The 20411-nt window shown below is 40.2% G+C and overlaps 3 protein-coding genes across 5 annotated transcripts; all 3 read right to left on the bottom strand.

Moving 5' to 3' along the window:
• Positions 1-5815: 5815 nt before the first annotated feature.
• On the bottom strand, positions 5816-9093 carry LOC128379083 (galectin-3-binding protein A-like). 2 transcript variants are annotated; one of them, XM_053338699.1, is made up of 6 exons: positions 8941-9093; positions 8578-8684; positions 8110-8319; positions 7832-7963; positions 7397-7685; positions 5816-7160 (listed from the first exon to the last, which is right to left on the bottom strand). In XM_053338699.1, the coding sequence occupies exons 2-6, from the start codon at positions 8660-8662 to the stop codon at positions 6053-6055; spliced, it is 1824 nt and encodes a 607-aa protein (XP_053194674.1). In that variant the 5' UTR covers positions 8663-8684; positions 8941-9093; the 3' UTR covers positions 5816-6052. The 2 variants fall into 2 exon arrangements, with proteins under 2 accessions (XP_053194674.1, XP_053194675.1); XM_053338700.1 differs by having other exon boundaries at positions 5817-7160; positions 8110-8313; positions 8941-9092.
• Positions 9094-9224: 131 nt separating this feature from the next.
• Positions 9225-15426, bottom strand: cant1a (calcium activated nucleotidase 1a). Of its 2 annotated transcripts, none has more exons than XM_053338704.1 (4): positions 15259-15426; positions 10555-11223; positions 10240-10443; positions 9225-10143 (listed from the first exon to the last, which is right to left on the bottom strand). In XM_053338704.1, exons 2-4 carry the CDS (start codon positions 11198-11200, stop codon positions 9773-9775), a joined length of 1221 nt encoding a protein of 406 aa, XP_053194679.1. In that variant the 5' UTR covers positions 11201-11223; positions 15259-15426; the 3' UTR covers positions 9225-9772. The 2 variants fall into 2 exon arrangements, with proteins under 2 accessions (XP_053194679.1, XP_053194678.1); XM_053338703.1 differs by lacking the exon at positions 15259-15426 and adding an exon at positions 13765-13904.
• Positions 15427-16188: 762 nt separating this feature from the next.
• syngr2a (synaptogyrin 2a) lies at positions 16189-19729 on the bottom strand. The gene is made up of 4 exons (XM_053338708.1): positions 19533-19729; positions 18113-18350; positions 17834-17967; positions 16189-17443 (listed from the first exon to the last, which is right to left on the bottom strand). Exons 1-4 carry the CDS (start codon positions 19629-19631, stop codon positions 17246-17248), a joined length of 669 nt encoding a protein of 222 aa, XP_053194683.1. The 5' UTR covers positions 19632-19729; the 3' UTR covers positions 16189-17245.
• Between the last annotated feature and the right edge of the window lie 682 nt (positions 19730-20411).

Consider the following 20411-nt stretch of genomic DNA (forward strand, 5'->3'; position numbering starts at 1 on the left):
GAGAATAAGTGGATAATAGTAACTGTTGTAGTATTTGACTTGATAGCAGGGCTAGAAGAGAGGTCAGGGGGTCACTAACTCTGAAAATCCACAGTATATGACCTCCACTTAATCTCCATCCTCTGAACATTGTGTCTGTGGTAATAATTACCTTGCAATATGAGTAGTTTCAACACCTGTGATTTCACTGCAGTGCAGTTTGTACAGGTTCTCGTACGTAATAATGAAGTTTTGTTCCCCTTAAATTTTTAGGCGTAGGTGCTCTCATTTTATTTTTATTGCATTATGTTATATACAGTACATTTCATATTTTCTCAGTTGGTTTGAAATGTAATAAACATTTATAAGACTGATAGTTTATGACGTACTCTTGCTGAGTAATCCTCAGCTCATGCTGCATGGTTATTCAGGGCTTTAATTCAGTGAGTGTTTATCCATGCAAAGTCAGTTTTAGGGACTCTGAAAACACTGTTTGTAACAGATGAAAATACTGAGGAAGAATGGAGGAGGAGTGTCAGAGTGGAGAGAAGTGACATCATCCCCTTAAACTTAATAGATTCAATCTGGCGGCGATTCCCCCAGCGTAAGCTACCCAAACCCTCCGACCTTGTGTAAAAGAAACATTATGCTATAGTCAAATTCTTTGGTTGTTTCTCACTCCCTTGTTTATGCACAATAATGTATGTCTCTTTTGCTGAAAAGTTCACTGCTGCAACACCACCTCAGAAAACGGAGGATCTCAACAGTTTGGGGTTTGTGGCCTCCCATGTTGATTCTGGCTTAAAATTGAGAGATCACAGTGAGGGCATGCTGTGTGTGATGATTAGAGCTGATGATGAATAATAAAGAGAAAAAGAGAGAGAGAGAGAGAGAGAGAGAGAGAGAGAGAGAGAGAGAGAGAGAGAGAGAGAGAGAGAGAGAGAGAGAGAGAGAGAAAGGACTGTATCGGCTGTGGCTGCCTTGCTCCCTGACATCATATTTGGCCACCAACTTTCTGTCTTCTGGCCACTCTGGCAAATATTTCCACTCTTTTCCATAGTTTAGCATTTTTGCCTGGTTGCTTTTCCACAGGTCTCTGTTACTTGATGTCTATGTAAAAACAGGCAGGGAGAGAGAGTGAGAGCAGAAAGGAAAATGGGACAGCCAATGTAATGTCATATAATGACTAACGTCCCCTGTGTGTTTTTGTTAAGGAAAGGAAAGTAACTCATATTTATCTTTGCCTTCGGCCATAGAGTAAGAATTCCATCTGTTAGATAAGGAAAATTCCCAAATCATTAGAAATTTTGCAAGATAGTATGACTCGTATGCTTGAGTGGAAGTTACTGAGCACGAAAGACGTAACCAGGATAGCATCACGGATTTTGGGTGTGGGACAGAAATCCGACACATGAAAGGAAGTGACACATCCACGACCAAATGAAGAGAAATGTCCTTCCGTTTCTTTCCACACTTTCGCATCAGAGGAACAGCAGGCGCCTTCTTCTGGGCAAAGCCTGCCTCCCCCCTGTCCAAACAGGCGGCTTCCTTTGCACTGAGATGCTGACTGATGTGGTGGGCTCTGCTCAGATGTCTCAGCCGTGTCCCCAGCTTCTGGGCATTTTTCAAATGACCTCACAGTATGACCATTCTGAGCTATTTCCCACACTACAACTCTCGCTTTAGAACTGGGTTTTAGTCGTCTGTTAAGACCTGGATTATTGTATCAACATTTGGTTTAAATTTGTTGAAAGAGGGTGGATTTGTTAAAGAAGTGCAATGTAAGCACCCCCCTGTGTACATTACCCACTACAAATGCCAAAAAGGGGCTTAGGAATGGCCTGAACCTCCGTCCCCTAAATTACAGACTTGCAAGGCCAGGAATACTCTCAAAAGGAAGTGCCCGGCAGGACAGAAAAAGAGGGTCTCATTGTGGGAACTGGTGGGTGCTGTGGCACTGACCCACATCCTCTTACTCCCCCTCTGCTCTGTTGCCCACCGCGTAGCTTTTCCACTATCCATCCCCTGCTGCATGTCTTCCCCCACCTCTTAACCATCTTTGTTTTGATGTGACCCGACCACGGCCCAAGGGTAATTCCCATGATTTTCCATTCATCAGTACAGCAATGCATATTTTATTGGTGACAATGTGAGACAGTGAATCCGTGTTAGCAGTATCACTTCAGGGAAAGCAGGGAGGAAGGCAAATGCTAGAAAGTGAAAAAAACAAATAACAGTAAAATCCCACCCTTGACTGGGAGTGAAGTGGTCTGTATTTCCCACAATGTAAGAGTCACAATGACACAATGAGTTACTTTCCACAGACACTCCTCAATGACTTGAGTTAATTTAAGTGAATTAGTTGTCTGGAATAGTTGTTAGGTGAAAGCATGTCAAACTTACACATGCTCTAACTGGAACTTTCATCTTACAAAACGTAAATAGCCACAATTGTTAAATTACGTGGAAAACAGTCATTTCCCCTTTCACACTACTATGCCATCAGACCATGATTAAGATGTCTGGGACAGCACTTGATATGAAGCACAGACCATGTTGTATAAGTGTTCAACCTTTACAACCCCACAGACTATTCTATTCTATTGTTAAAAAGCTTGTCATGTAGCTGATCATTTAATTAAAAAATGAAATCATCACTTGTGGTTAAAACTAACCTGTCATACCAGATGGTTTGTTGCACACAACCATTTAAAAAGCCATTCTTGGCAACTTTTTGGAAAAGAGCAGGCACTTAAAAACATACTTTGGGCACGCAGGTGGTTGAGTGGTTAGAGAGCATGCCATATATGCAGCCGACCCCAGTTCGAATCCTGATCGGAGGCCCTTCGCTGCATGTCACACCCCCCTCTCTCTCCCATGTTTCCTGTCGGTCTACTGATAAATAAAAGCGTCTATGCTAACAAGATCTTTTAAAAAAACAAACATACTTTGGCTGGTGATTGGATGAGCAATCTGTCTATCATCATCCAAACCCTGTATGACATCTAAATGTATAGTTATGGGCCTGAAAAGTGAAGCCAGTGCCAAAGTGCCTGAAACCTGCATGCTCTATTGGCCAGCAAAAGGCGACTCCACTGGCTCGAAACAGAAGTCTGATTGTATGGAAGTCTGTGAGAAAATTACCCTACTTGTCAATTGATTCATTAAATCAGTAAACATTTCTTAATGGTCTCATTTTAAGTCTTCTTCAATACAGCGTGATATTCATTCAGTACATTATAGCCCCATTTGGAGTAAAATAGACAATAAAACAGGGTATGCTTTAGGGTGTGGGAAATTGTGATTGACCATTTTGATGAACTAAAAAACTCTTGTTCAATGTTTGGTTGTACTAAAAGATCCACTGAGAGGTCAGATGTTTGTTTTTTACACTACAGTAAGTACATTTTACTTTAATGGTTTTGTGACTGTTTTTTGCCAGCGAAAATTAGCATTAGCATTATCACAGTTAACCATAGACTAAATGCACTGTGCTAACCAGGCTGACTCTCATCTGAATTCAAAAAAAGTATGTATGTCCATCTCATACAAGTCCAATATTCACTTTCACTTTAGTTTTGTTCTCCGTCAGCTTCTGAGGGCATTGTGTCAGCTGCTAAATGGTCCACTATGTACACACAATGCTGCTCAAATGAGATTAATGTGAGCTGTGAATCAAAATAACTGAGTGTGAGACTGTGAGACCAAAGCAATGAACTAAAAGATATTAAAACCCTCCATATAGCTGAGGGGAACTGCAGAAATGGTGATAATTGTCTGTGGGTTTGTCACAGTAGGTTACACCTTTCACTTTACACATCCACTGTTCATATGAAATATGTGATATAAAAATATTCATTAAAGCAGCTTTAAACAAAACAAATTAAAACTACCAATATGGGCACTACTTCAATACCACCCCACTGTCCTACACACACACAAACACACACACACACATACAGGTGTACACTCTCTGCTTTTGGGTTTACTGTCGGCATTCCTCTGCCAGTTGCGTAACTATGAGCCACACTTCTTTCTTTAAAGGTTGCTACTTACGTTGTTGTTTCTTTTGTGTATTTCCATCAAAACACACTTAGTTTTGTCTATAACAAGGGAAAAATTGTATATTTCAGGAGGGAACCACCCAATGGAATTTCAAAATTTTGGGACAAAACAATCAACCCATGTCATAACTTGTGGGGGCAAATATTTTCGTGGGTAAAATGACACAACAGTAAAAATGCAGCCAGATATTACTCAGAGCACAACAAGTCTACCCTGTGACGAAATAGCAGAACTTTCCTTCAGCCTCTTTCCCTCCGGCCATCCATTACCTTACATAGAGCACAAGTTCTGTAACACGTCTAACAAAACAAGTGCTGTGAGTTTCTACCACAATGACCTATGAGTGTGAAGGAGTGATCTTTAAATGTAATCAGTGATCTTAATTAGTCAGTCATGTTTTATATGGCTATGTCATTGTTTGGTGCAGCCACAGATAGACGCATTTCTCAGAAACTGGTCCCACCTGTCCAGGCATGTAGGCCTGCATGTCATTAAAGTGTGACTGTCAGTTTTGGGAAATAGACATGCAGAAAGACTTGGAAGACAGTCCGGTGTGAATGTGTATTGAAAAAACAATAGCTTGGGAAGATTCCATGATTCACAAAGAGGAAACTTCCTTACTCAAATCCCTGTATACAACTTTTCCTTTCACATTAACTATCTAGTCTGGTAATCTTGAATAAACCAACATGTTTGGAGTTTGTTGTTTTCATTATGTTGAAGACAAGTGACTGAGTGAATTCAAATTATTTTAGCTAGTCCTGAAACTGCACTCGTGAAACACAAGCACTCAATGTTGGACTGGATATTTTGTTAATAAATGAAAGGTTCAACATTTTGGGAAATATGGTTTTTCACTTCTTACTCACATTCTGGAGAATTGGTTGATCATTGCCATTCTCATCTTTTACACGACTACAGCCAGCATTCGGTCAGCTTAGCGTAGCACAAAGATTGAAAACAGGGGTTACCACAGCTAGGCTGGCTCTGTTCAAAGGTCACAAAATCTGCCTTCCAGCACCGCACTAATTCTTTATATATCTTGTTTAATTCTGACAAAGCACAAAGTGTAAAACATAATATGTAGTGGTTTACTGGTAGTTATACATTTTTGCCACTTGTTTTCTTTAAAGATGAAACCAATGAGATATAGCGTGTTAATTAGTAAGCTTTAGAGACGCTGTTAGCAGTATTGTTACCGTTTAAGAGTGTCAAGCTAACTGTTTACTGCCTGTTTCCATTATTTGTGCTAAACTAGCTATGGCTGATGGCTGTATTGTAGCTTCATATTCAACTAACATGACAGTGGTATTGCTAATATAACTCTCTGGCAGAAATATAAGTATAATTTCCAAAATATAAAACTATTCCTTTAAGGTAGTGCTGACATTTAGCAGCACTACCTTGTAAATGCATAATACTCTCCTGTGTAAATGCATAATACTTGTTCATTTCACAAGTCATGGCCTAATGATGTATGCATATTAACCGTTCTTCAGTTGAGCAGGACTGTAGCAAAATGGCTAAGATCATGGTTCATCACATGTCCAGGAAAGTGATGCTATAAATCAGTCAGATGATTATAGCGCAGGCCCATTCACACTCATTTATTGTGTCTCATATCTGGATAAACTCCAGATAAAGATTGATATATTCTGTTGCTGTGTGAGGGAGAATTTTTTTTTTTTTAAAGAAAAACAGATGACAAACACAGAAAAGGATATTGATAACCATTTATTTTTATTATTGAATTTTTAACAAAAGTGCAGGAAAAGATACTTGAAAACCATTTATTTTTATTATTGAATTTTTAACAAAAGTGCAGGAAAAGATACTTAAAAAACATTTATTTTTATTATTGAATTTTTAACAAAAGTGCAGGAAAGGATAGTTGAAAAGAAAATCATTCACAACGATCATATTTTAAGTATTTGATTGCAATCTATTGAATAATAACCTGTCAAATTGATCAGGTGAGAGAAACAGTCGGTCTTGCATTGCTGCTGGATTAGACATACTCTGGTCTCACGACAAAGTGGTAAATGTACCGGTCATCAGCACAGGGATAGGCCAGAACCTGGGTCCCGTTCACAGCGATATAAGCCAGATTTTCTTTGAAGTCCTGAACCTGACTGATGTACTTACCTTGGCACATCAGCAGAAGTCGGTTACGAAACAGAACATTGCTCTGGGAACGGTGGTTTTGGGGAACCAACCTTGCCACAGGGAACGACTCGCATCGCAGACCATGGTTTGAACACTCACGTGTGTTCTTGAAAACATTTGCCTCCCACTGAATCTTGTTGCTCTGAAAGATCATGCTGTTGTGGACAGGTGTGCTGAATGACTGAGTTGTGGTTTGAATATATGGGCTGACAGTGGGTTGGCGGTAACGAGAATTATAGCCATAGTCATACTGCGTCCTGCGGTTGTATGATGGATAATGGGTACGGACTGGTTGTGTTACAGTTTTCTTGGAAGGTTCGATTACAGTGCTCCATGGATTAGAGGTGTAGATCCTGGGATGGTAATCATCATCTTCTTTATTGAACTTTGGATTGGTCTGAAGATTGCTGAAGAGCAGAACATTAAACTGAAGCGCTTTCAACATGTTATCACGATACATATTCTCATGTGTGCTGTAGAGTGATGAGTTGGATTCCAAATCATACAGTTTCTCAGCAGGGATCATAGGGAAACGAATGAGACCCAATAGTTCAGCCTGGGTTTCCAAACTGATTGAGTTGCCCTTCTCGAGGATCCAGCTCTCCACAGTCTGAAGCACAAAATATTCATCTGGCACCACCAGGTCTGAACGGGCTAGAAGGGCTCCAATGACCTCCACAGAGAGGTGTGGCCAAGCAGAAGACCTAGTCAGATTTTGGTAGTTCCAGGCCAGATATTGGATACAGTTCTCCTGGAGGACCAAGTCCTCAGTTTCCATTGCATATTTGTGAAGGGACACCTGGGTATGAAATGATGTGTCCTCAGGGAGGATTTTGGTGAACAGCCGGCCTGTGTCCTCCATCAGCTGCTTCACTCCAAACTTTGAGGCCATCCAGTGGACGCACTGTGCAGAGGAGAAGGTCACATCTATCTTGCGAGTGTAAAGGTACCTGTCAAGAACCGGATTGTAGAAGGGTTAGATGTTTTCCAGTGATTTTGCTGACAAAACTGCATTTAATATATGACTTATTGTCAACAAGTATTGCTATTTACATTCTCAAAAAACATCTAAAATCCATTAGAATTCAGTATATTGATGCAATACATGTCATAGCTGTTGCAATAATTTATATAAAATAGTGTGTTGCTGCACCATCTCCAACAGTGACTACAATCCTGTTTGTACCTAATGAAGGAGGTGAAATGTGGTTGGCAAGACTGGCTGACGTTGACCGTGATACTAGTCATCCCCATGGAGGTACTAAAGAAGGGGAATTGTGAGACGATCATCCTGTGTGCACAGATCGTTGTCTCAAGCATCTTTGGTGTCCCATCCTCCTTGTTTCCAGTGGCACTCTGAACTGTGATATGGAAGTCGCAGCCATCCCCACTGTCAAATATTTGGCCAAGATCATCAGACAGAGTAGCACTGTGGTCCAGGGAATGAGTAGAATTACTCATTGTCACATTTGTGTCTGGAATAACAAATAATCATTGGGATAAGCATTTAATAGAAAGTGTGCAAGAAGGGTAGTGAGGAGTGATCATTGAATTTATTTTTACCGGATCAGATGGTGTCATGTGTTCTGTATGAAGGGACTGGTTTAGTTTAAATGCCTACCTGAGTCACAAATAACTCCAACATCCTCTTTGTGTGTGCAGTCAGTCACTCCCCAGCTTTTGAAACCACAAGTGGTCAGAAGGTTCTCTGTGCCTTTACATGTGATATCATCGAGCCAAATAGGTCCAGATGCTAGGATTTAAAATGAAAGGGTGTGTTAATTGTTGTGGCAATAACAGATTAAACAGAACCCATTCAGAGAGGCTGAATAGCAACTCTTGACTCATTACAACAATTTCACTGCCCTCTGGTGGGGGATATATGGAAGTAGAAGGTACCTTGTCCGTACTCCTTCCCTTCGACAACAGATTTGGCTCCAGGGAAGTGGAGCTGACGACACACCACCTGGGCCTCAGCCATGTCCCAACCATCGTCACAAACCGTTCCCCATTTCCCATCATGGTAGACCTCCACACGGCCCTCTGAAGTGCTCTGAGAGCCAATCAGCCTCACATCACCTTCCTGCGCATCAGGTGTCCTGCCTGTATCTGTGTGATCACAGGCGTAGGAAATTAGACTGTGACAGCAGAGAGTTTATCCAAACATTCAGGTAATCTATGTTCTTAGTATTTGTAAAAGCATATCAGACAATGTATAGTTTACAGTTATAAATCCAATAACAATAACAACAATAATAATAATAATAATAATTCAGACCATTTTCCACTCCATTAATTACTTTCATGGCAACATGGTTAGCATTTTATTAGTTGTCACACAAATGAGATGTGCTTCTGGTGACTTACTGAACAAGTTAAATTTCATTGCACTTCCAGAGGCATAGAGAAGTAGCAGAACCCACAGAGTGAGTAGGTTTCGTTTAATAAGCATTTCCAACCACCAGTGTAGGACTCTGACACAATGACAACAAAAGAGAGAACATTTTTGATTAAAAATCAGTCTACAGTATTTACTGATTCTAAGAGTGAATGCAAAACCACCATAGCATTAGCCTTTACTATGTTTTCATCGAGATGAATTGCAGTTTGTTTTAATTGATTCAATCTTCTAAACTTGAAACTGACTTTGCTAAATTTCTAGATTAAAAATTGAAGGTCAAAGTTAGTTAAAAGGTAAAATTTACATATACTGTAATGAAGCCACATTACCTTCCTCCCTCTGGCTATTAAGTCCTGTAGTCCTCAAATGTGCTTCTACCTTCTGAAGTTTGCAAAATGAATCCCACTGCTTTTATGCTGCTAGAAACCGCGGGATTCACTTCTATATTCCTGCTGCTTTCCTTGTGTTTCATTTCACAGTAAAGCAGAAAATCAGGGTGTTGCGCAACGGTTTTTGGGGCCATTCGAAACTTGTTTGAGAACAATGTCTACGTGATGTTTAACTAGTTTCGTAAAGACATGCACATGTGAGCTTCATAACAAGACTCGACAAATAGTGATCAAGAGTTTACTCAGTCAATCCCCTAAAAACATTACATACATTATAATTCAATTTTCACAAAAATGTCCTTCAAACAATGTTTTATGATGAATAAAAACACACTTTTAGTTATCCAACGAATATAACAGGTTTGATTTGTACAGAATGATGTTGCTTTACTATGGAGCAAAGGTTAAAAATAAACCTTTGACCTGTTGAGAGTGTATAGTATGTGCATAACAATCACAGTCTTATAAATCTGTCTTTTGTACATTCATTATAAGAAAGCCTACAGTACTGTTGAGGGCCACATTTGGCCTGAGAAGGAAAATATCCATCTCAAGACATGCTGGCATTATTTGACTAGTCCTTTCTCAACACCCAAAGCCAGACCTTATTTGACAGTCTCAGACATTAATTTTGTCTATTTGTAATGAAGATGAGTGCTGGAGTTGTGTCTTTCATAAACTCAATGAGGAAGCAGCAAGTGGAGTAACTTCAACAGTCAGTGGCTTGTAAACAAAATAGAACCACAGTGCATTGGTCTCAAGAGCGAGCCTACTAAATGAACTCCAAGCCCTCATATTTCACATCACCAATCTTGGTTTCAGGTAAAAGAATGCGTCCATCAAGTGTAAACGCCATGATGTATGTGGCAATCTTTCCGGCATCTTCTTCTGACTTGAGTGCCAGAATGATCTGGTCGTCCGTGTTGGGGACAAACTTGAAGGAAGAGAAACCGTGAGTGGGGTTGAGCGGACCCACCCGACTCACAATGATGTCTTTGAAATCTGGCGAGCAACTAAGGGCAAGGTTTGAGGCACGCCGTTCGTCTGCCGTCTCCTCATATTGCTCCTGGCTGGCACGGCGAGGGAGAAAAAACCAGCGTTGCAGGGTGTCGCTCCATGCTGCAGACTCATGAATGAGATAACCTGCGGAGATTCAAGGGAACACAGTGAAGAGTACAGCCAGGAGAAAGAAATGACACCAACAGCAGTTGTTACATGAGACCAGATTTACATCCTCACCTGGAGGTTCTATTCCTGCAGCAGACTTCAGTGATTTGTACTTTGGAACCCAGTTCTCGTGTTGCACATCTCCTCTGAAGCCCACTACTTTCACCCACTCTGGGTTGTTGTTAACAAACTCGCCTGTAGTGGTAGTCCACTCCTTCCCCAGTCCACCAACATACAGGTGCTCATCTTTCACTGCCAGCCACTCGGCTTTGAACCCTGTCAAGAGAAAAGCTCATGGGTCACAATTTATAGAAAGCACTGTTTGTTTCAATCTGTTGCTAAAGAACTTGTGAATTACAGGATATATGCCACCAGGGTAACACCAACCTTTGGCAACACTGCCGTCACCATCGGGTAAGATGACCCAGGGCACAGCCTTGTCACCGTCAATGTGGTAGACAATGCCCGTCCTGTCATCAACGCTGTAAAGCTTCCCGTTGAACACCACCAGCTCAGAAAGCTCCATACCCCTGCCCTTCTCTGCTAGGTGGCTTTCCAGCACCACCCTGTCCGCATCCCATTCAACTGCCACCTTGTCACCGCTCTGGGACACCAACAGGTACCCACACCGCATGTAGCTGAACCACGTCAGCTTCTTGTCACTACGAGAGCTTGTGTCCAAGTCAGCAATGACCCCAATACGGTAGCGGGTGCCCTGCGGCGTGCGCTCTGGCGGACTGAGAGGGTAGGTGTCATTGTAATGGGAATCAGACTGCTGGGTGTCACTACGGCTGGCTCTCCAGTTCTGTGAGCCGTAGGAGTGGGATCGGAAGCCTGAGCTCCAGTGCATGAAGAACAGTAGAAGTACAGTTAGCAAGATGGTAACCACCAAGATGGGCTTCCGCTTCAAGCGGAAACGAGGGTCAGTGGTGTTGGCCATGGAAGCCAACATGGGGAGGCCTCCGACAGAGATACGTAAAGTGTTCATAGGCTCATTCTGGTCCAGTCGAGTGAAGCCTGTGGGAGCAGGCATGGAGGACGGAGGACTGGAGTGACCTGGAGAAAAATTGAGAGAGACAGTAGACAATTTGTCAACTATTTTGATCATCGAATAAACTTTTACTAAATGTTCAAGCAAATAAGCAAACAATTTTCTCAAAGCTCTCAAAAAAAACATTCTGGCATAGACACCTTTATTAACAGTAGAGAGACAGGAAATATGGGAGAGAAGCGGGTGTGACATGCAGCAAAAGTCCTCCGGCTGGGATTCGAACCGGGGTCCACTGCGTATGTGGTACACGCTCTTTACCAGAATGCTCTCAAAACTGAGAATTTGTTGCTTTTCTTGGTCTTACATTACTGTAAATTTCATAATTGGGGGTACTGGTCTGTATGGACAGATGTTTCTTGCTTTTGTTTTTTTGTTACCATTTTGTTATTGACAAAAAAATGAATCATGAAAATAATCAGTGGACTAACTGATAATAAAAGTAATTGTTAGTTGAAGCCCTAACACATTTTGGCCTCAAACTTCAAGAGTAAAAGATTGTTGTCATGTGATTCATAATCTTCTTTAAGAGTCAATATTGAACTGTTTTCATATGATTATTATTCCTCAAATGTGGATAACCGTTAAGGTAATATATGATCATGTTTTAGCAGGATAAAGTTGAGGTGTACACAAAAGGCTGGAATATAAAGACACATGTTCAGTTGGCAGAAAAGAGTAGTTACACCTGTTTTTCCTGTGAGCAAATATCAAAAGTAGACTGAAGGGCCCATAATATGCATCAGAAGGATCCACTTAAAATAACACCTGAGTAAATCATATACATGGGCCTGTCTATAAGAAAAGGATTTACCAAAATTATATATTTCATTCAAATTGCAAACAAATCTTTGAAGAATATTAGTTATCTGAGGACAAAGGCCTACAACCTAACTTACAACATGACACTACTAACGGCATTTAGGTAATATATCTCAACTATATCCTACTCACATACTCTCCATAAGTAGATTCTCTTCACCTCTAAATCAAATCTTTAGTCCCGAATGCAGATAAGTCCTTCATTGCAGCTTATCGTTGAAATATTAAATGTTGCAAAGAGTTCACAAGAAGCTGTGGGTGTATGCCCAGTTAAGTATTATGTGACAAAAAGCAGGAAGTAGACCGGATTTACTGGGTTGGGTGACTATCAGGTGGCCACCAATGTGCTTTGTCAACGTGTGGTGGGGAGGAGCCCGTTCAGTGACAATAAGGTGACAGGTAAATCAGATATGTACAACCGGCCGTCTGAGAGTCACAAATCACACTCCCGATTTGGGGTTGATTTTAGTGCTGAAACAATTACTCAATAATCTGTTTGTCTGTGATTAGAAAATGAATAACTCATTATTTTGATAATCGATACTCACTACTTCCAGATGTGAAGATTTGCTTATTTTTTCTGTTTTAATTCAATATTTTTGGGTTTTGACTCAAATATAACAAGATATTTGAGGAGCTCATCTTGTAGTCTGGGAACTTGTGATGCACATATTTCACTGTTTTGACATTTTAGAAACTAAACAATTCATTTTGAACCAATAATTAAAATGACATTAGTTCCAGCCCTATCTCATCTATACAACGCTTTCCCCCTTGATGGCCTCTTCAGTTAAGAGCTGTAACAAAATTAAATTAATGACAATTTTGAAGCAATTTTTATGCAAGAATATCAACAATTTGATGTTTTCAGCTTCTTAAATGTGCAAGTTTGCTGGTTTACAGTAAATTGAATATATTTGAGTTTTTCAGTATTTTTGTTAGTCAGACAAAACATGAAATCTGAAGACGTTACTGTAGGTTCAAGGAAATGTGTTTTTTCACAATTTTCCAATGTTTAATAGACAAAATGATATAGATATGAATAAAAAAGATAATCCTGTTGCTACCTAACGTAGTCTAAAAACAGACACTTTTTCCTTTCATGGCCTATTCAGTTGAACTATTCAACAGATAAAAGGGAAATTAAGAAGTAGATACTTCAGTCTAACAAATGAAGGGGTCAACATCAAACAAACTAGCCCATAATGCTGAAATATGGGATGCTGCAAGCAGAAAATTCTCATAACTCATGAAAACAAATTCAAAACACAGAAAAACGGTTGTACTACATGGGTATTTGCAGCCCAACAAACTCATGTGACCTTTGAGTCGTATCAAGTAACTCAACACAACCTTGAAGCACTGCAGAGCAAATGTGTTGTGAGCTGTCTGTTGTTCTCTGTATTTGGAGGGACACCACCAGGCTGTTTTGGAGTAGAAATTTTGTGTAATCTACTCTAAACCAAATTCCAGCAACCTCTAAACCTGGCCTCAAGAGCCAAAACATGGCTGCATTTCTCTAAAAAGGGGAGCAGCAGCTGAAAGACTCTTTCATAAGAGGGCCCCAAGCCAAACAGCAGTCCATTATGGCAGCAACATCAGGTCCGCACTCTGTGGCATGAAAACGACTCTGTGAATCACACCAATACGTGGCTGATACTAATGAACTTAAAACACTGTTTTTTAATGCAACACCTTAACTGAAACAACAGAGTTAATCATCTTACCCCTTCGTCTCTTCCTGCCAGAACGCTGAGCCTGTGTCATCTTTACCTTGCTGTCCTCCAGCGGACCTCAATACTTTTTCCTGAGCTCTAAACTGTATTTCTGCTTGCTTGAAACTATGGCTAGGGGTTGTTACAATGGCAGTGAACTTTGACTACACTTAGAGGATTACGATCCAGTCCAAAGGGTCAAACCTTTGCAGGAGGCAGACACAGTTCATCATTCATCATATCAACCTTTGAATGGCTGGGTACCAGAGGTTAGGAAAACATTTGTTACCTGCACAATAACTCTACCAGCATGATAGTAAAAAAAAGCTGAACATCTGGCAGGCTGAATAGAAGTTAAAAACAAACCCCTGGTGACAACATCAACTTTAATCAATACCAATACATACAAGTGCTGCTGTGATGCAATCAGTTAGAGGCCAGAGATCAGGGTGATAACAACAGCGGAGGTTAGATACTCAATAGGGAAGGAACAGGAACCTATGATTCAGTAAAATATGTCTGTGCTTCTCAGAATGGTCCTGAATTAAAGAGTTTAATTTCACTATTTGCTCAATGATAGGATATACAGAAATATAAAAAAAAGTGATATGATTATAGAAAACATGAGACATTTGAGTTTGTACCCATGTAGCTGTCAGTTCAATATATCTAGTTGCATCTCATCCTGTCTTAGTCATGCTTGTCAAAGTCTTTTTACTGAATCAAAATGGAAGAGCTGTCACACTGCCTGACAGTGAAGGCTGTTACATAATTCTCCCCATTTAGAGACAAATCTTAAAATATATGCAAGTCTGTTGCTCCCTAATGTGAAAATGTGAGAATGTGAGATTATCTGCTGAGCCACCGGGTGCCACCATATGGGGTGACACCTGGGGAGGTGCACTTCAAAGGAAACAGATCAAGGAGACAGAAAGAGCGCGAGGCCCATAAATAGTTCACGCGGTGCTGTAAGGCAGATTCCCAAAACTCCTGTTCATGTCAAGAACCCCTCAAACAGATGTGCACACAGCTGATTTCACGTGGCTTTGTCCAATGAGAAGAGTTTGAATGATACATGGATGCACATTATTAATAATCAAGCATTCAATTATTTAGATGTAGACCTTTGGGAACTAGTGGTTGGGGTCTTTACATTGGATCCTTCTTATGCAAATGCTGCTGCAGGGCATGATTGGAGGAGTATTCACACTTTGCTGTTTACAGGCCTTTCATTGAGGTTAAGGGCTGAGCAGATCACACTGTTGGGCAACTTTACATTCGCTTCGTTTAAGTTATGAATTACAGTGATACACACACATACACACTCACACACGTATCCAGTTTATCTCTCCCCCCTCTCCCTCTCTCTCTCTGTGTGTTAGCTCATGTCCCTGTCGTACCAGCAGCGCAGAGGTTAACCCAGATGCCATCACAAATGCGCCTTCAGAAGCTAAGCTACCCGACACAGTCCCGACCCCGCAGCCCCTCTGCTGTCTTCATACTCACCACAGATGTCAGATCTTCAGCTCACAGTCCGCTGAAGGGTTGTAGCTCAGATGTCATTATTGTATCGCTTTCTTCTTTGGCTCCTTTTCCCCCCACCGTTCCCAGTTTACCAGACAGCCGATCATTACTTCCTGTATCTGCTGATGACGACAGATCGCACACGGTGGATGCAGAGGGAGAGGGTTTGTCAAACGCTACCTTCAGGTGCTGTCGGAAATATGAGAACTACGAAGCAACACGGGGCAATGCGTGGTGCGATTCCGTGTACGCCTTCCTTTTTACTAAGCTTACTCCGCCCATTACAATAAAGAGCAATTATTAGTCCAGCAATAGTTCAGTTAAAAAAAGCACTTTTGCAAAACTCGCTCAATCTTTTAGGGCTTTTTAAATTTTATACCTGCTCTTTATTATTTCAGTGATTTTATCCTAATGTACTGAGAAACCCCAATCATCTGAATATCATTCCTTTAAGTGTAAAATGTGTTCACAATGTGTATCACAATAAAACCTTGAAACCTTTTTGCCAAAGTAAAATTAAATACATGACACTAAAGATTATGGTGAACATTATTCCTTTCTCAGTATTATCCAATAAGTCAGCAGTTATTTTCATTGCTGTACACAAAACCTCACACTTACTGTATGACCTTCAATAACTCAGTGCAATTAATAAATGCTTATTGAAGCGTTGCTTTTAAAATATGCACATCAATCATCCATTTTGGTGCACTTCTGTAAGGACTGCATATGAGGTAATGATGCATTGTCTTTAAATCATTATCACAGTACTGTCTCCACAGTTCACAAAGTTCCTCCACATTCATCAACACAACACAATGACTATTCAAATATTTGCCAAAGGAGCAGACCGCTCCACTGACTCCTGTTCTTTCTTTAGAGGAGGATATCAATTATGGGCTGAGCCTGAGGTTCAAAACGGGAACAGCTTTTATTTGGCAAACCCTGTGTGATAAAGAATATTGCAAAAGGCACTTGAATGGAGAATTATTGTGAAGCCATTGAGTACAACAGAAAGACTGCAACACGTGTAAAAAGGCACTCCAGCTTGTGAAAAAAAGAGGAGAAGCAAGATGAAAAAAGTTAAATGATGATTGTCATGTACCCGGGCTGACAGGATAAAGTGGGATAATAAATATGTCAATTTACCACAATGTCACCTATTCTTGAAAATCAAATTGTGGCTCGAACTGCTGAATTGAACTAAACTCAAGTAAAGCACATTCAACTTCTACAGAGGTAGCTGATATAAATGTATGGTTTGGCTACCTAAAAACAAAAGACACCCATAAATACTAAACTAAATAGTAGTAGACTAGACGACTTAAAACATTGAAATGAACAATCTTCGTTCAAATGTTGGTAATTAACATTGTGTTTTTCAGTGCACAAAAGCCATTTTCAGTGGTTGATTATTTAAAAAAAAACAAAGATAAAAGCAGTACAGTAGTTACTGTGGCAACATTTTCAAAGCACCCACTGATTAAAAAAGATGGGATTATTGTCTTCTTCTAATGGTGTATATGAAAAAAACGCACTAGATAGTAACATATTAATTAAAAAACACTCCACTCTCCATTTTAGCTATGCAAAGCAGATTTCCAAGTAGTAAAGTAATTCTAACCTGTTTGTTGATTCGTGCTTTGATATTAACTGCTCTCCGAACTGAAACAAAAAGAGACACTGAAGCAACTACACTTTTTTGGTACAAAGATAACAATGGCACAGTCATCCTCCAATCTCCTTCCAATACAAAAACGTCTTCAGAGTCAACCTGCTGTGTGTGGCATTCGGAACAATGCAGCAAACATCCACCAAACTACTTACAACAATGAAACACTAAAAACACATCAGTGCACCCAAAAAAAATGCAAACACGTTCCGCAGGAAGAAAGTTTGGAGTGTGGGGAACAGGCCCCAGTTGCAAATGAACCATTGGCACGCGTCTTGAGGTTTGAATCTCAGTCCTTTAATAAGCTGGCGGCTGGTACTCCCCAGGCTGCTCCTGACTGTGGGAGAAAGGTGACTGCTGGTACCCTGTGGGGCCGCTGGCGTATGGCGCCGGTGGGTACGGGGTGGTGTGGTCATTGGCTGGGTCTCTGTACTCCTGGTCAAACTCACTCACGCCTTGGCGATATCTGCCATAAGCGAAGTAGGACAGCAGACCCTGTTGCAAGAAGAACAAAGATTCAGCAGCAACCTTTTTAAACACCACATATAATGCAATTTAATACCTGCTTCATAAAAGTGTGATGGAAAACCACCAGGAACAATCTGGCCTATAATCATTTATTATTATAATAGCACATACTTTCTGTACTTCCCAGCAGTGTAACAATGACTTCTAATGATACAATTAATTACATTAATTCAACCTGGACCCAGATAGAAAAAAGTTCAAGTAAATATTTTTAAATTGATACCTATGAGTTCTATTTTGAGATGGATTCAATACTTGGTAAGACTTTTCAAGACCTGCAGATACTCTGTTTTACTAAGATGAGCTGTGTGTTATCAAGTTACTTTGTTAGTCAAATGCCTGCCTCACTATACTCACCCAGGTGATGATTGAGAAGAAGGAGAATGCCACGACAGCCCGGGCGGCGTCGCCAGCAACAGCAGTGGCCGTAGTTTTGGACCACTGGTTGGCCAGGACACAGAAGCAGATGAACCACAGGAACGTCCAAGCCACTGCCCATCGTCGGATCAAAGCAGAGAAATACACACAAATGAAACATGATGGCAGCATTTACCTCAACTTGGTCACACTTCTTGTCTTTGGGTACATTTGTTTCTATTCTGGTATGAGCAGACAACAGTGAAACCTGACTCTCACCTGAGAAGACCAAATCTCCTATAACTATGTATTTTCTCTCCTTGGCGTTGCTGATCTGTGGGAAGAAGGCGTCCAGTATGAGGAAGATAACACAAGCCAAGAAGGCCAGGACACCGATTCCCACCCCGTAGCTGCAGGCGCTGTCGTTTTCATTAAACATGCATTTGGCCTCTTGCTTGAGTGCCGGGTTAACATAGCCCTCTGCTGTGATGGACGCAAAGACCACGATGGAAAAAACCTGCAATGAAGGGAAACAAAAGGGTTAATTCCACATTGGAGGTCTAGCAGCTGTGAGGCTTTGTGATTCTTATCACATGATTCATATTACAAGAAAGCTTTCACCATTTAAAAAAAATTATCTTGGTTAAAAACACTGTCTAACCAGTTCAGACAGTTTCAATTCCTGATTTGCTGCAACAATGGCTGAATGGCAGAGCAACACCTTTTTGTGAGGGATCCTTGTTCCTGATATGCGTTTTACACTAGAGCAGAGCTGAAACTATTGAAATGATTGTAACAGTTTACCCAAGAAAAAATAAGCCAAATATTGTCTGATGCCAACTACTAAGATGTAAAGATTTGTTGTTCCTCTCTAAAAGCTCACTCCTAAAAAAATATTGTTTACATTTCATGAACCAAATGCTTAGTCATTGTTTGTCAGTTTAATCAATAATTACAAGCAGCTTTACATTCACATTTCAATGATACTGGCATCTCTGCACTGACTACCACTAATTTCTTTTACCTTGACCTTTTGATCCTAACTCACATGATTCACTTCTGTTTTTTGTTTTCCACATTAAAAATAAGGTGACAGCTTTTGCTATCAAGGCTGGTTAGCTTTAAGTTTTCTTTTACAAGCACTGTGTAACTGTGTCTTTAAAAAAGTGTAACATAAATAAAGTTTGTTGTCGTTATTATAGCTACATAATTCACTTTACAACTCACTAACTTCATCTCACAGACTTAGACGCATTTTAAAATGACTGTCAAACCAGAAATGTTTAAATTCCTGATAGGTTTCTAGCAGTGAAAACACTCTTGTCTGAGTTTTAAGAGGTCCTGGTCCAGTTTTAGCACCAGACTGATCAAGAAAAATGAAGTGAAAGCCAAACATATCGTCCATCATCAGGTGAGAGAAACTAGTAGCTACTGTGGTGACACAGCACTGGCAACGCTAGCTAACATTAGCATATATCAACAAGTGCGGAGGAAAATGCATCTTATTGGCGCTTTATTAAACATTTATTTTACATTTCAATCTAATAGGCAGTTAATGTCCCACACTGACAGTTCATTAAGCTAACAGGACGTGTTATTTAATGATGTGTGTCGATGCTGGCAGCTCACATCTGTTAACATAAAGTCGGTGTTGTGACAGCTGGCTAACAGTGGTGCTAACTTTACCGGAGTCACTCACCCAACTCAGGCAGCGCAAAATGGTTTGAGGCTGTTTTACAAAGCTCTCTATATCAAAAGCACCACCGGCCAGCGAGGCCCCGTAAGCACTGCTCTGCATTTTTCACACCCTCGGAAAAAAAAATCCCAGTCAAGACAATTTAAAAGCGAGCAGTAGAAGTCTTCCTGTCAGATATGGCACAGTTTCGCTTTACCATAAGACTTCCTGAAAACTTTTTAAACACCGCCCCCACCGTGCTGCGTTCAAGGACGTTAAGAGGAATTAAAGGACAGGTTCACAGTTTTTCCACGTCTGCCTGAAACAGAGTTGGAATGGTTAATTTGGAAATGTAGCAGGTTACAGATTACTAGTTGATCTATTAAAAATGTAATAAGTAATGTAACTATTTCAATAACTTAATCAAAGTGATGTAACTTATTACATTAGATTAGTTTTCTAATTTTCTAACAATAGTAGTGTAGCCATTAAGCCCACCAAAATCTAAGTTCTGGTGTTTTTCATTGGTACTGACATGATGTATAAGGGAGATCATTTATAATAAAGCAAGTTAGTCCATTAGTTCATGTAGATATACAATAAAGATATTTTATGAAAAAAGTCAAAAGTCTGACATTGGCTTAATTGGTACTGTGACACCATTTAACACATCAACATGATATATTTACAAAATATATTTTAAAGAATTGATGTCAAATAATTAAAAAAAGCAATATATGTATTCAGTAAAATAAAAATTAGGAAAAATTCTGCTTTATGTTTATTATTGAGGTCATAGTGGGTGATAGTGGTGTATTAGGGCGCATTAACTTTTAAATAATTTTTTGCACAAAAGGACGCTTGTGAATGTTTTTCCCAATCACTTATATTTTAAGTTCATTA

This window comes from Scomber japonicus, chromosome 18, assembly GCF_027409825.1.
Source record: "Scomber japonicus isolate fScoJap1 chromosome 18, fScoJap1.pri, whole genome shotgun sequence".
NCBI lineage: Eukaryota > Metazoa > Chordata > Actinopteri > Scombriformes > Scombridae > Scomber > Scomber japonicus.

Excerpts from the sequence above, each read along its gene's own strand:
- LOC128379083 (XM_053338699.1), bottom strand. The coding sequence starts at position 8,662 with ATGCTTATTAAACGAAACCTACTCACTCTGTGGGTTCTGCTACTTCTC. Across the intron at positions 8,320-8,577 it reads AATGAAATTTAACTTGTTCA|ATACAGGCAGGACACCTGAT; the intron begins GTAAGTCACCAG and ends GTGATCACACAG. Across the intron at positions 7,964-8,109 it reads AGGGAAGGAGTACGGACAAG|CATCTGGACCTATTTGGCTC; the intron begins GTACCTTCTACT and ends TTTAAATCCTAG.
- cant1a (XM_053338703.1), bottom strand. The coding sequence starts at position 13,804 with ATGACACAGGCTCAGCGTTCTGGCAGGAAGAGACGAAGGG. Across the intron at positions 11,224-13,764 it reads TGGCAGGAAGAGACGAAGGG|GTCACTCCAGTCCTCCGTCC; the intron begins GTAAGATGATTA and ends ATTTTTCTCCAG. Across the intron at positions 10,444-10,554 it reads TGACGGCAGTGTTGCCAAAG|GGTTCAAAGCCGAGTGGCTG; the intron begins GTTGGTGTTACC and ends TTCTCTTGACAG.
- syngr2a (XM_053338708.1), bottom strand. The coding sequence starts at position 19,631 with ATGCAGAGCAGTGCTTACGGGGCCTCGCTGGCCGGTGGTGCTTTTGAT. Across the intron at positions 17,968-18,112 it reads AGGAGATTTGGTCTTCTCAG|TGGCTTGGACGTTCCTGTGG; the intron begins GTGAGAGTCAGG and ends GACGATGGGCAG. Across the intron at positions 17,444-17,833 it reads TCTTCTCAATCATCACCTGG|GGTCTGCTGTCCTACTTCGC; the intron begins GTGAGTATAGTG and ends TTCTTGCAACAG.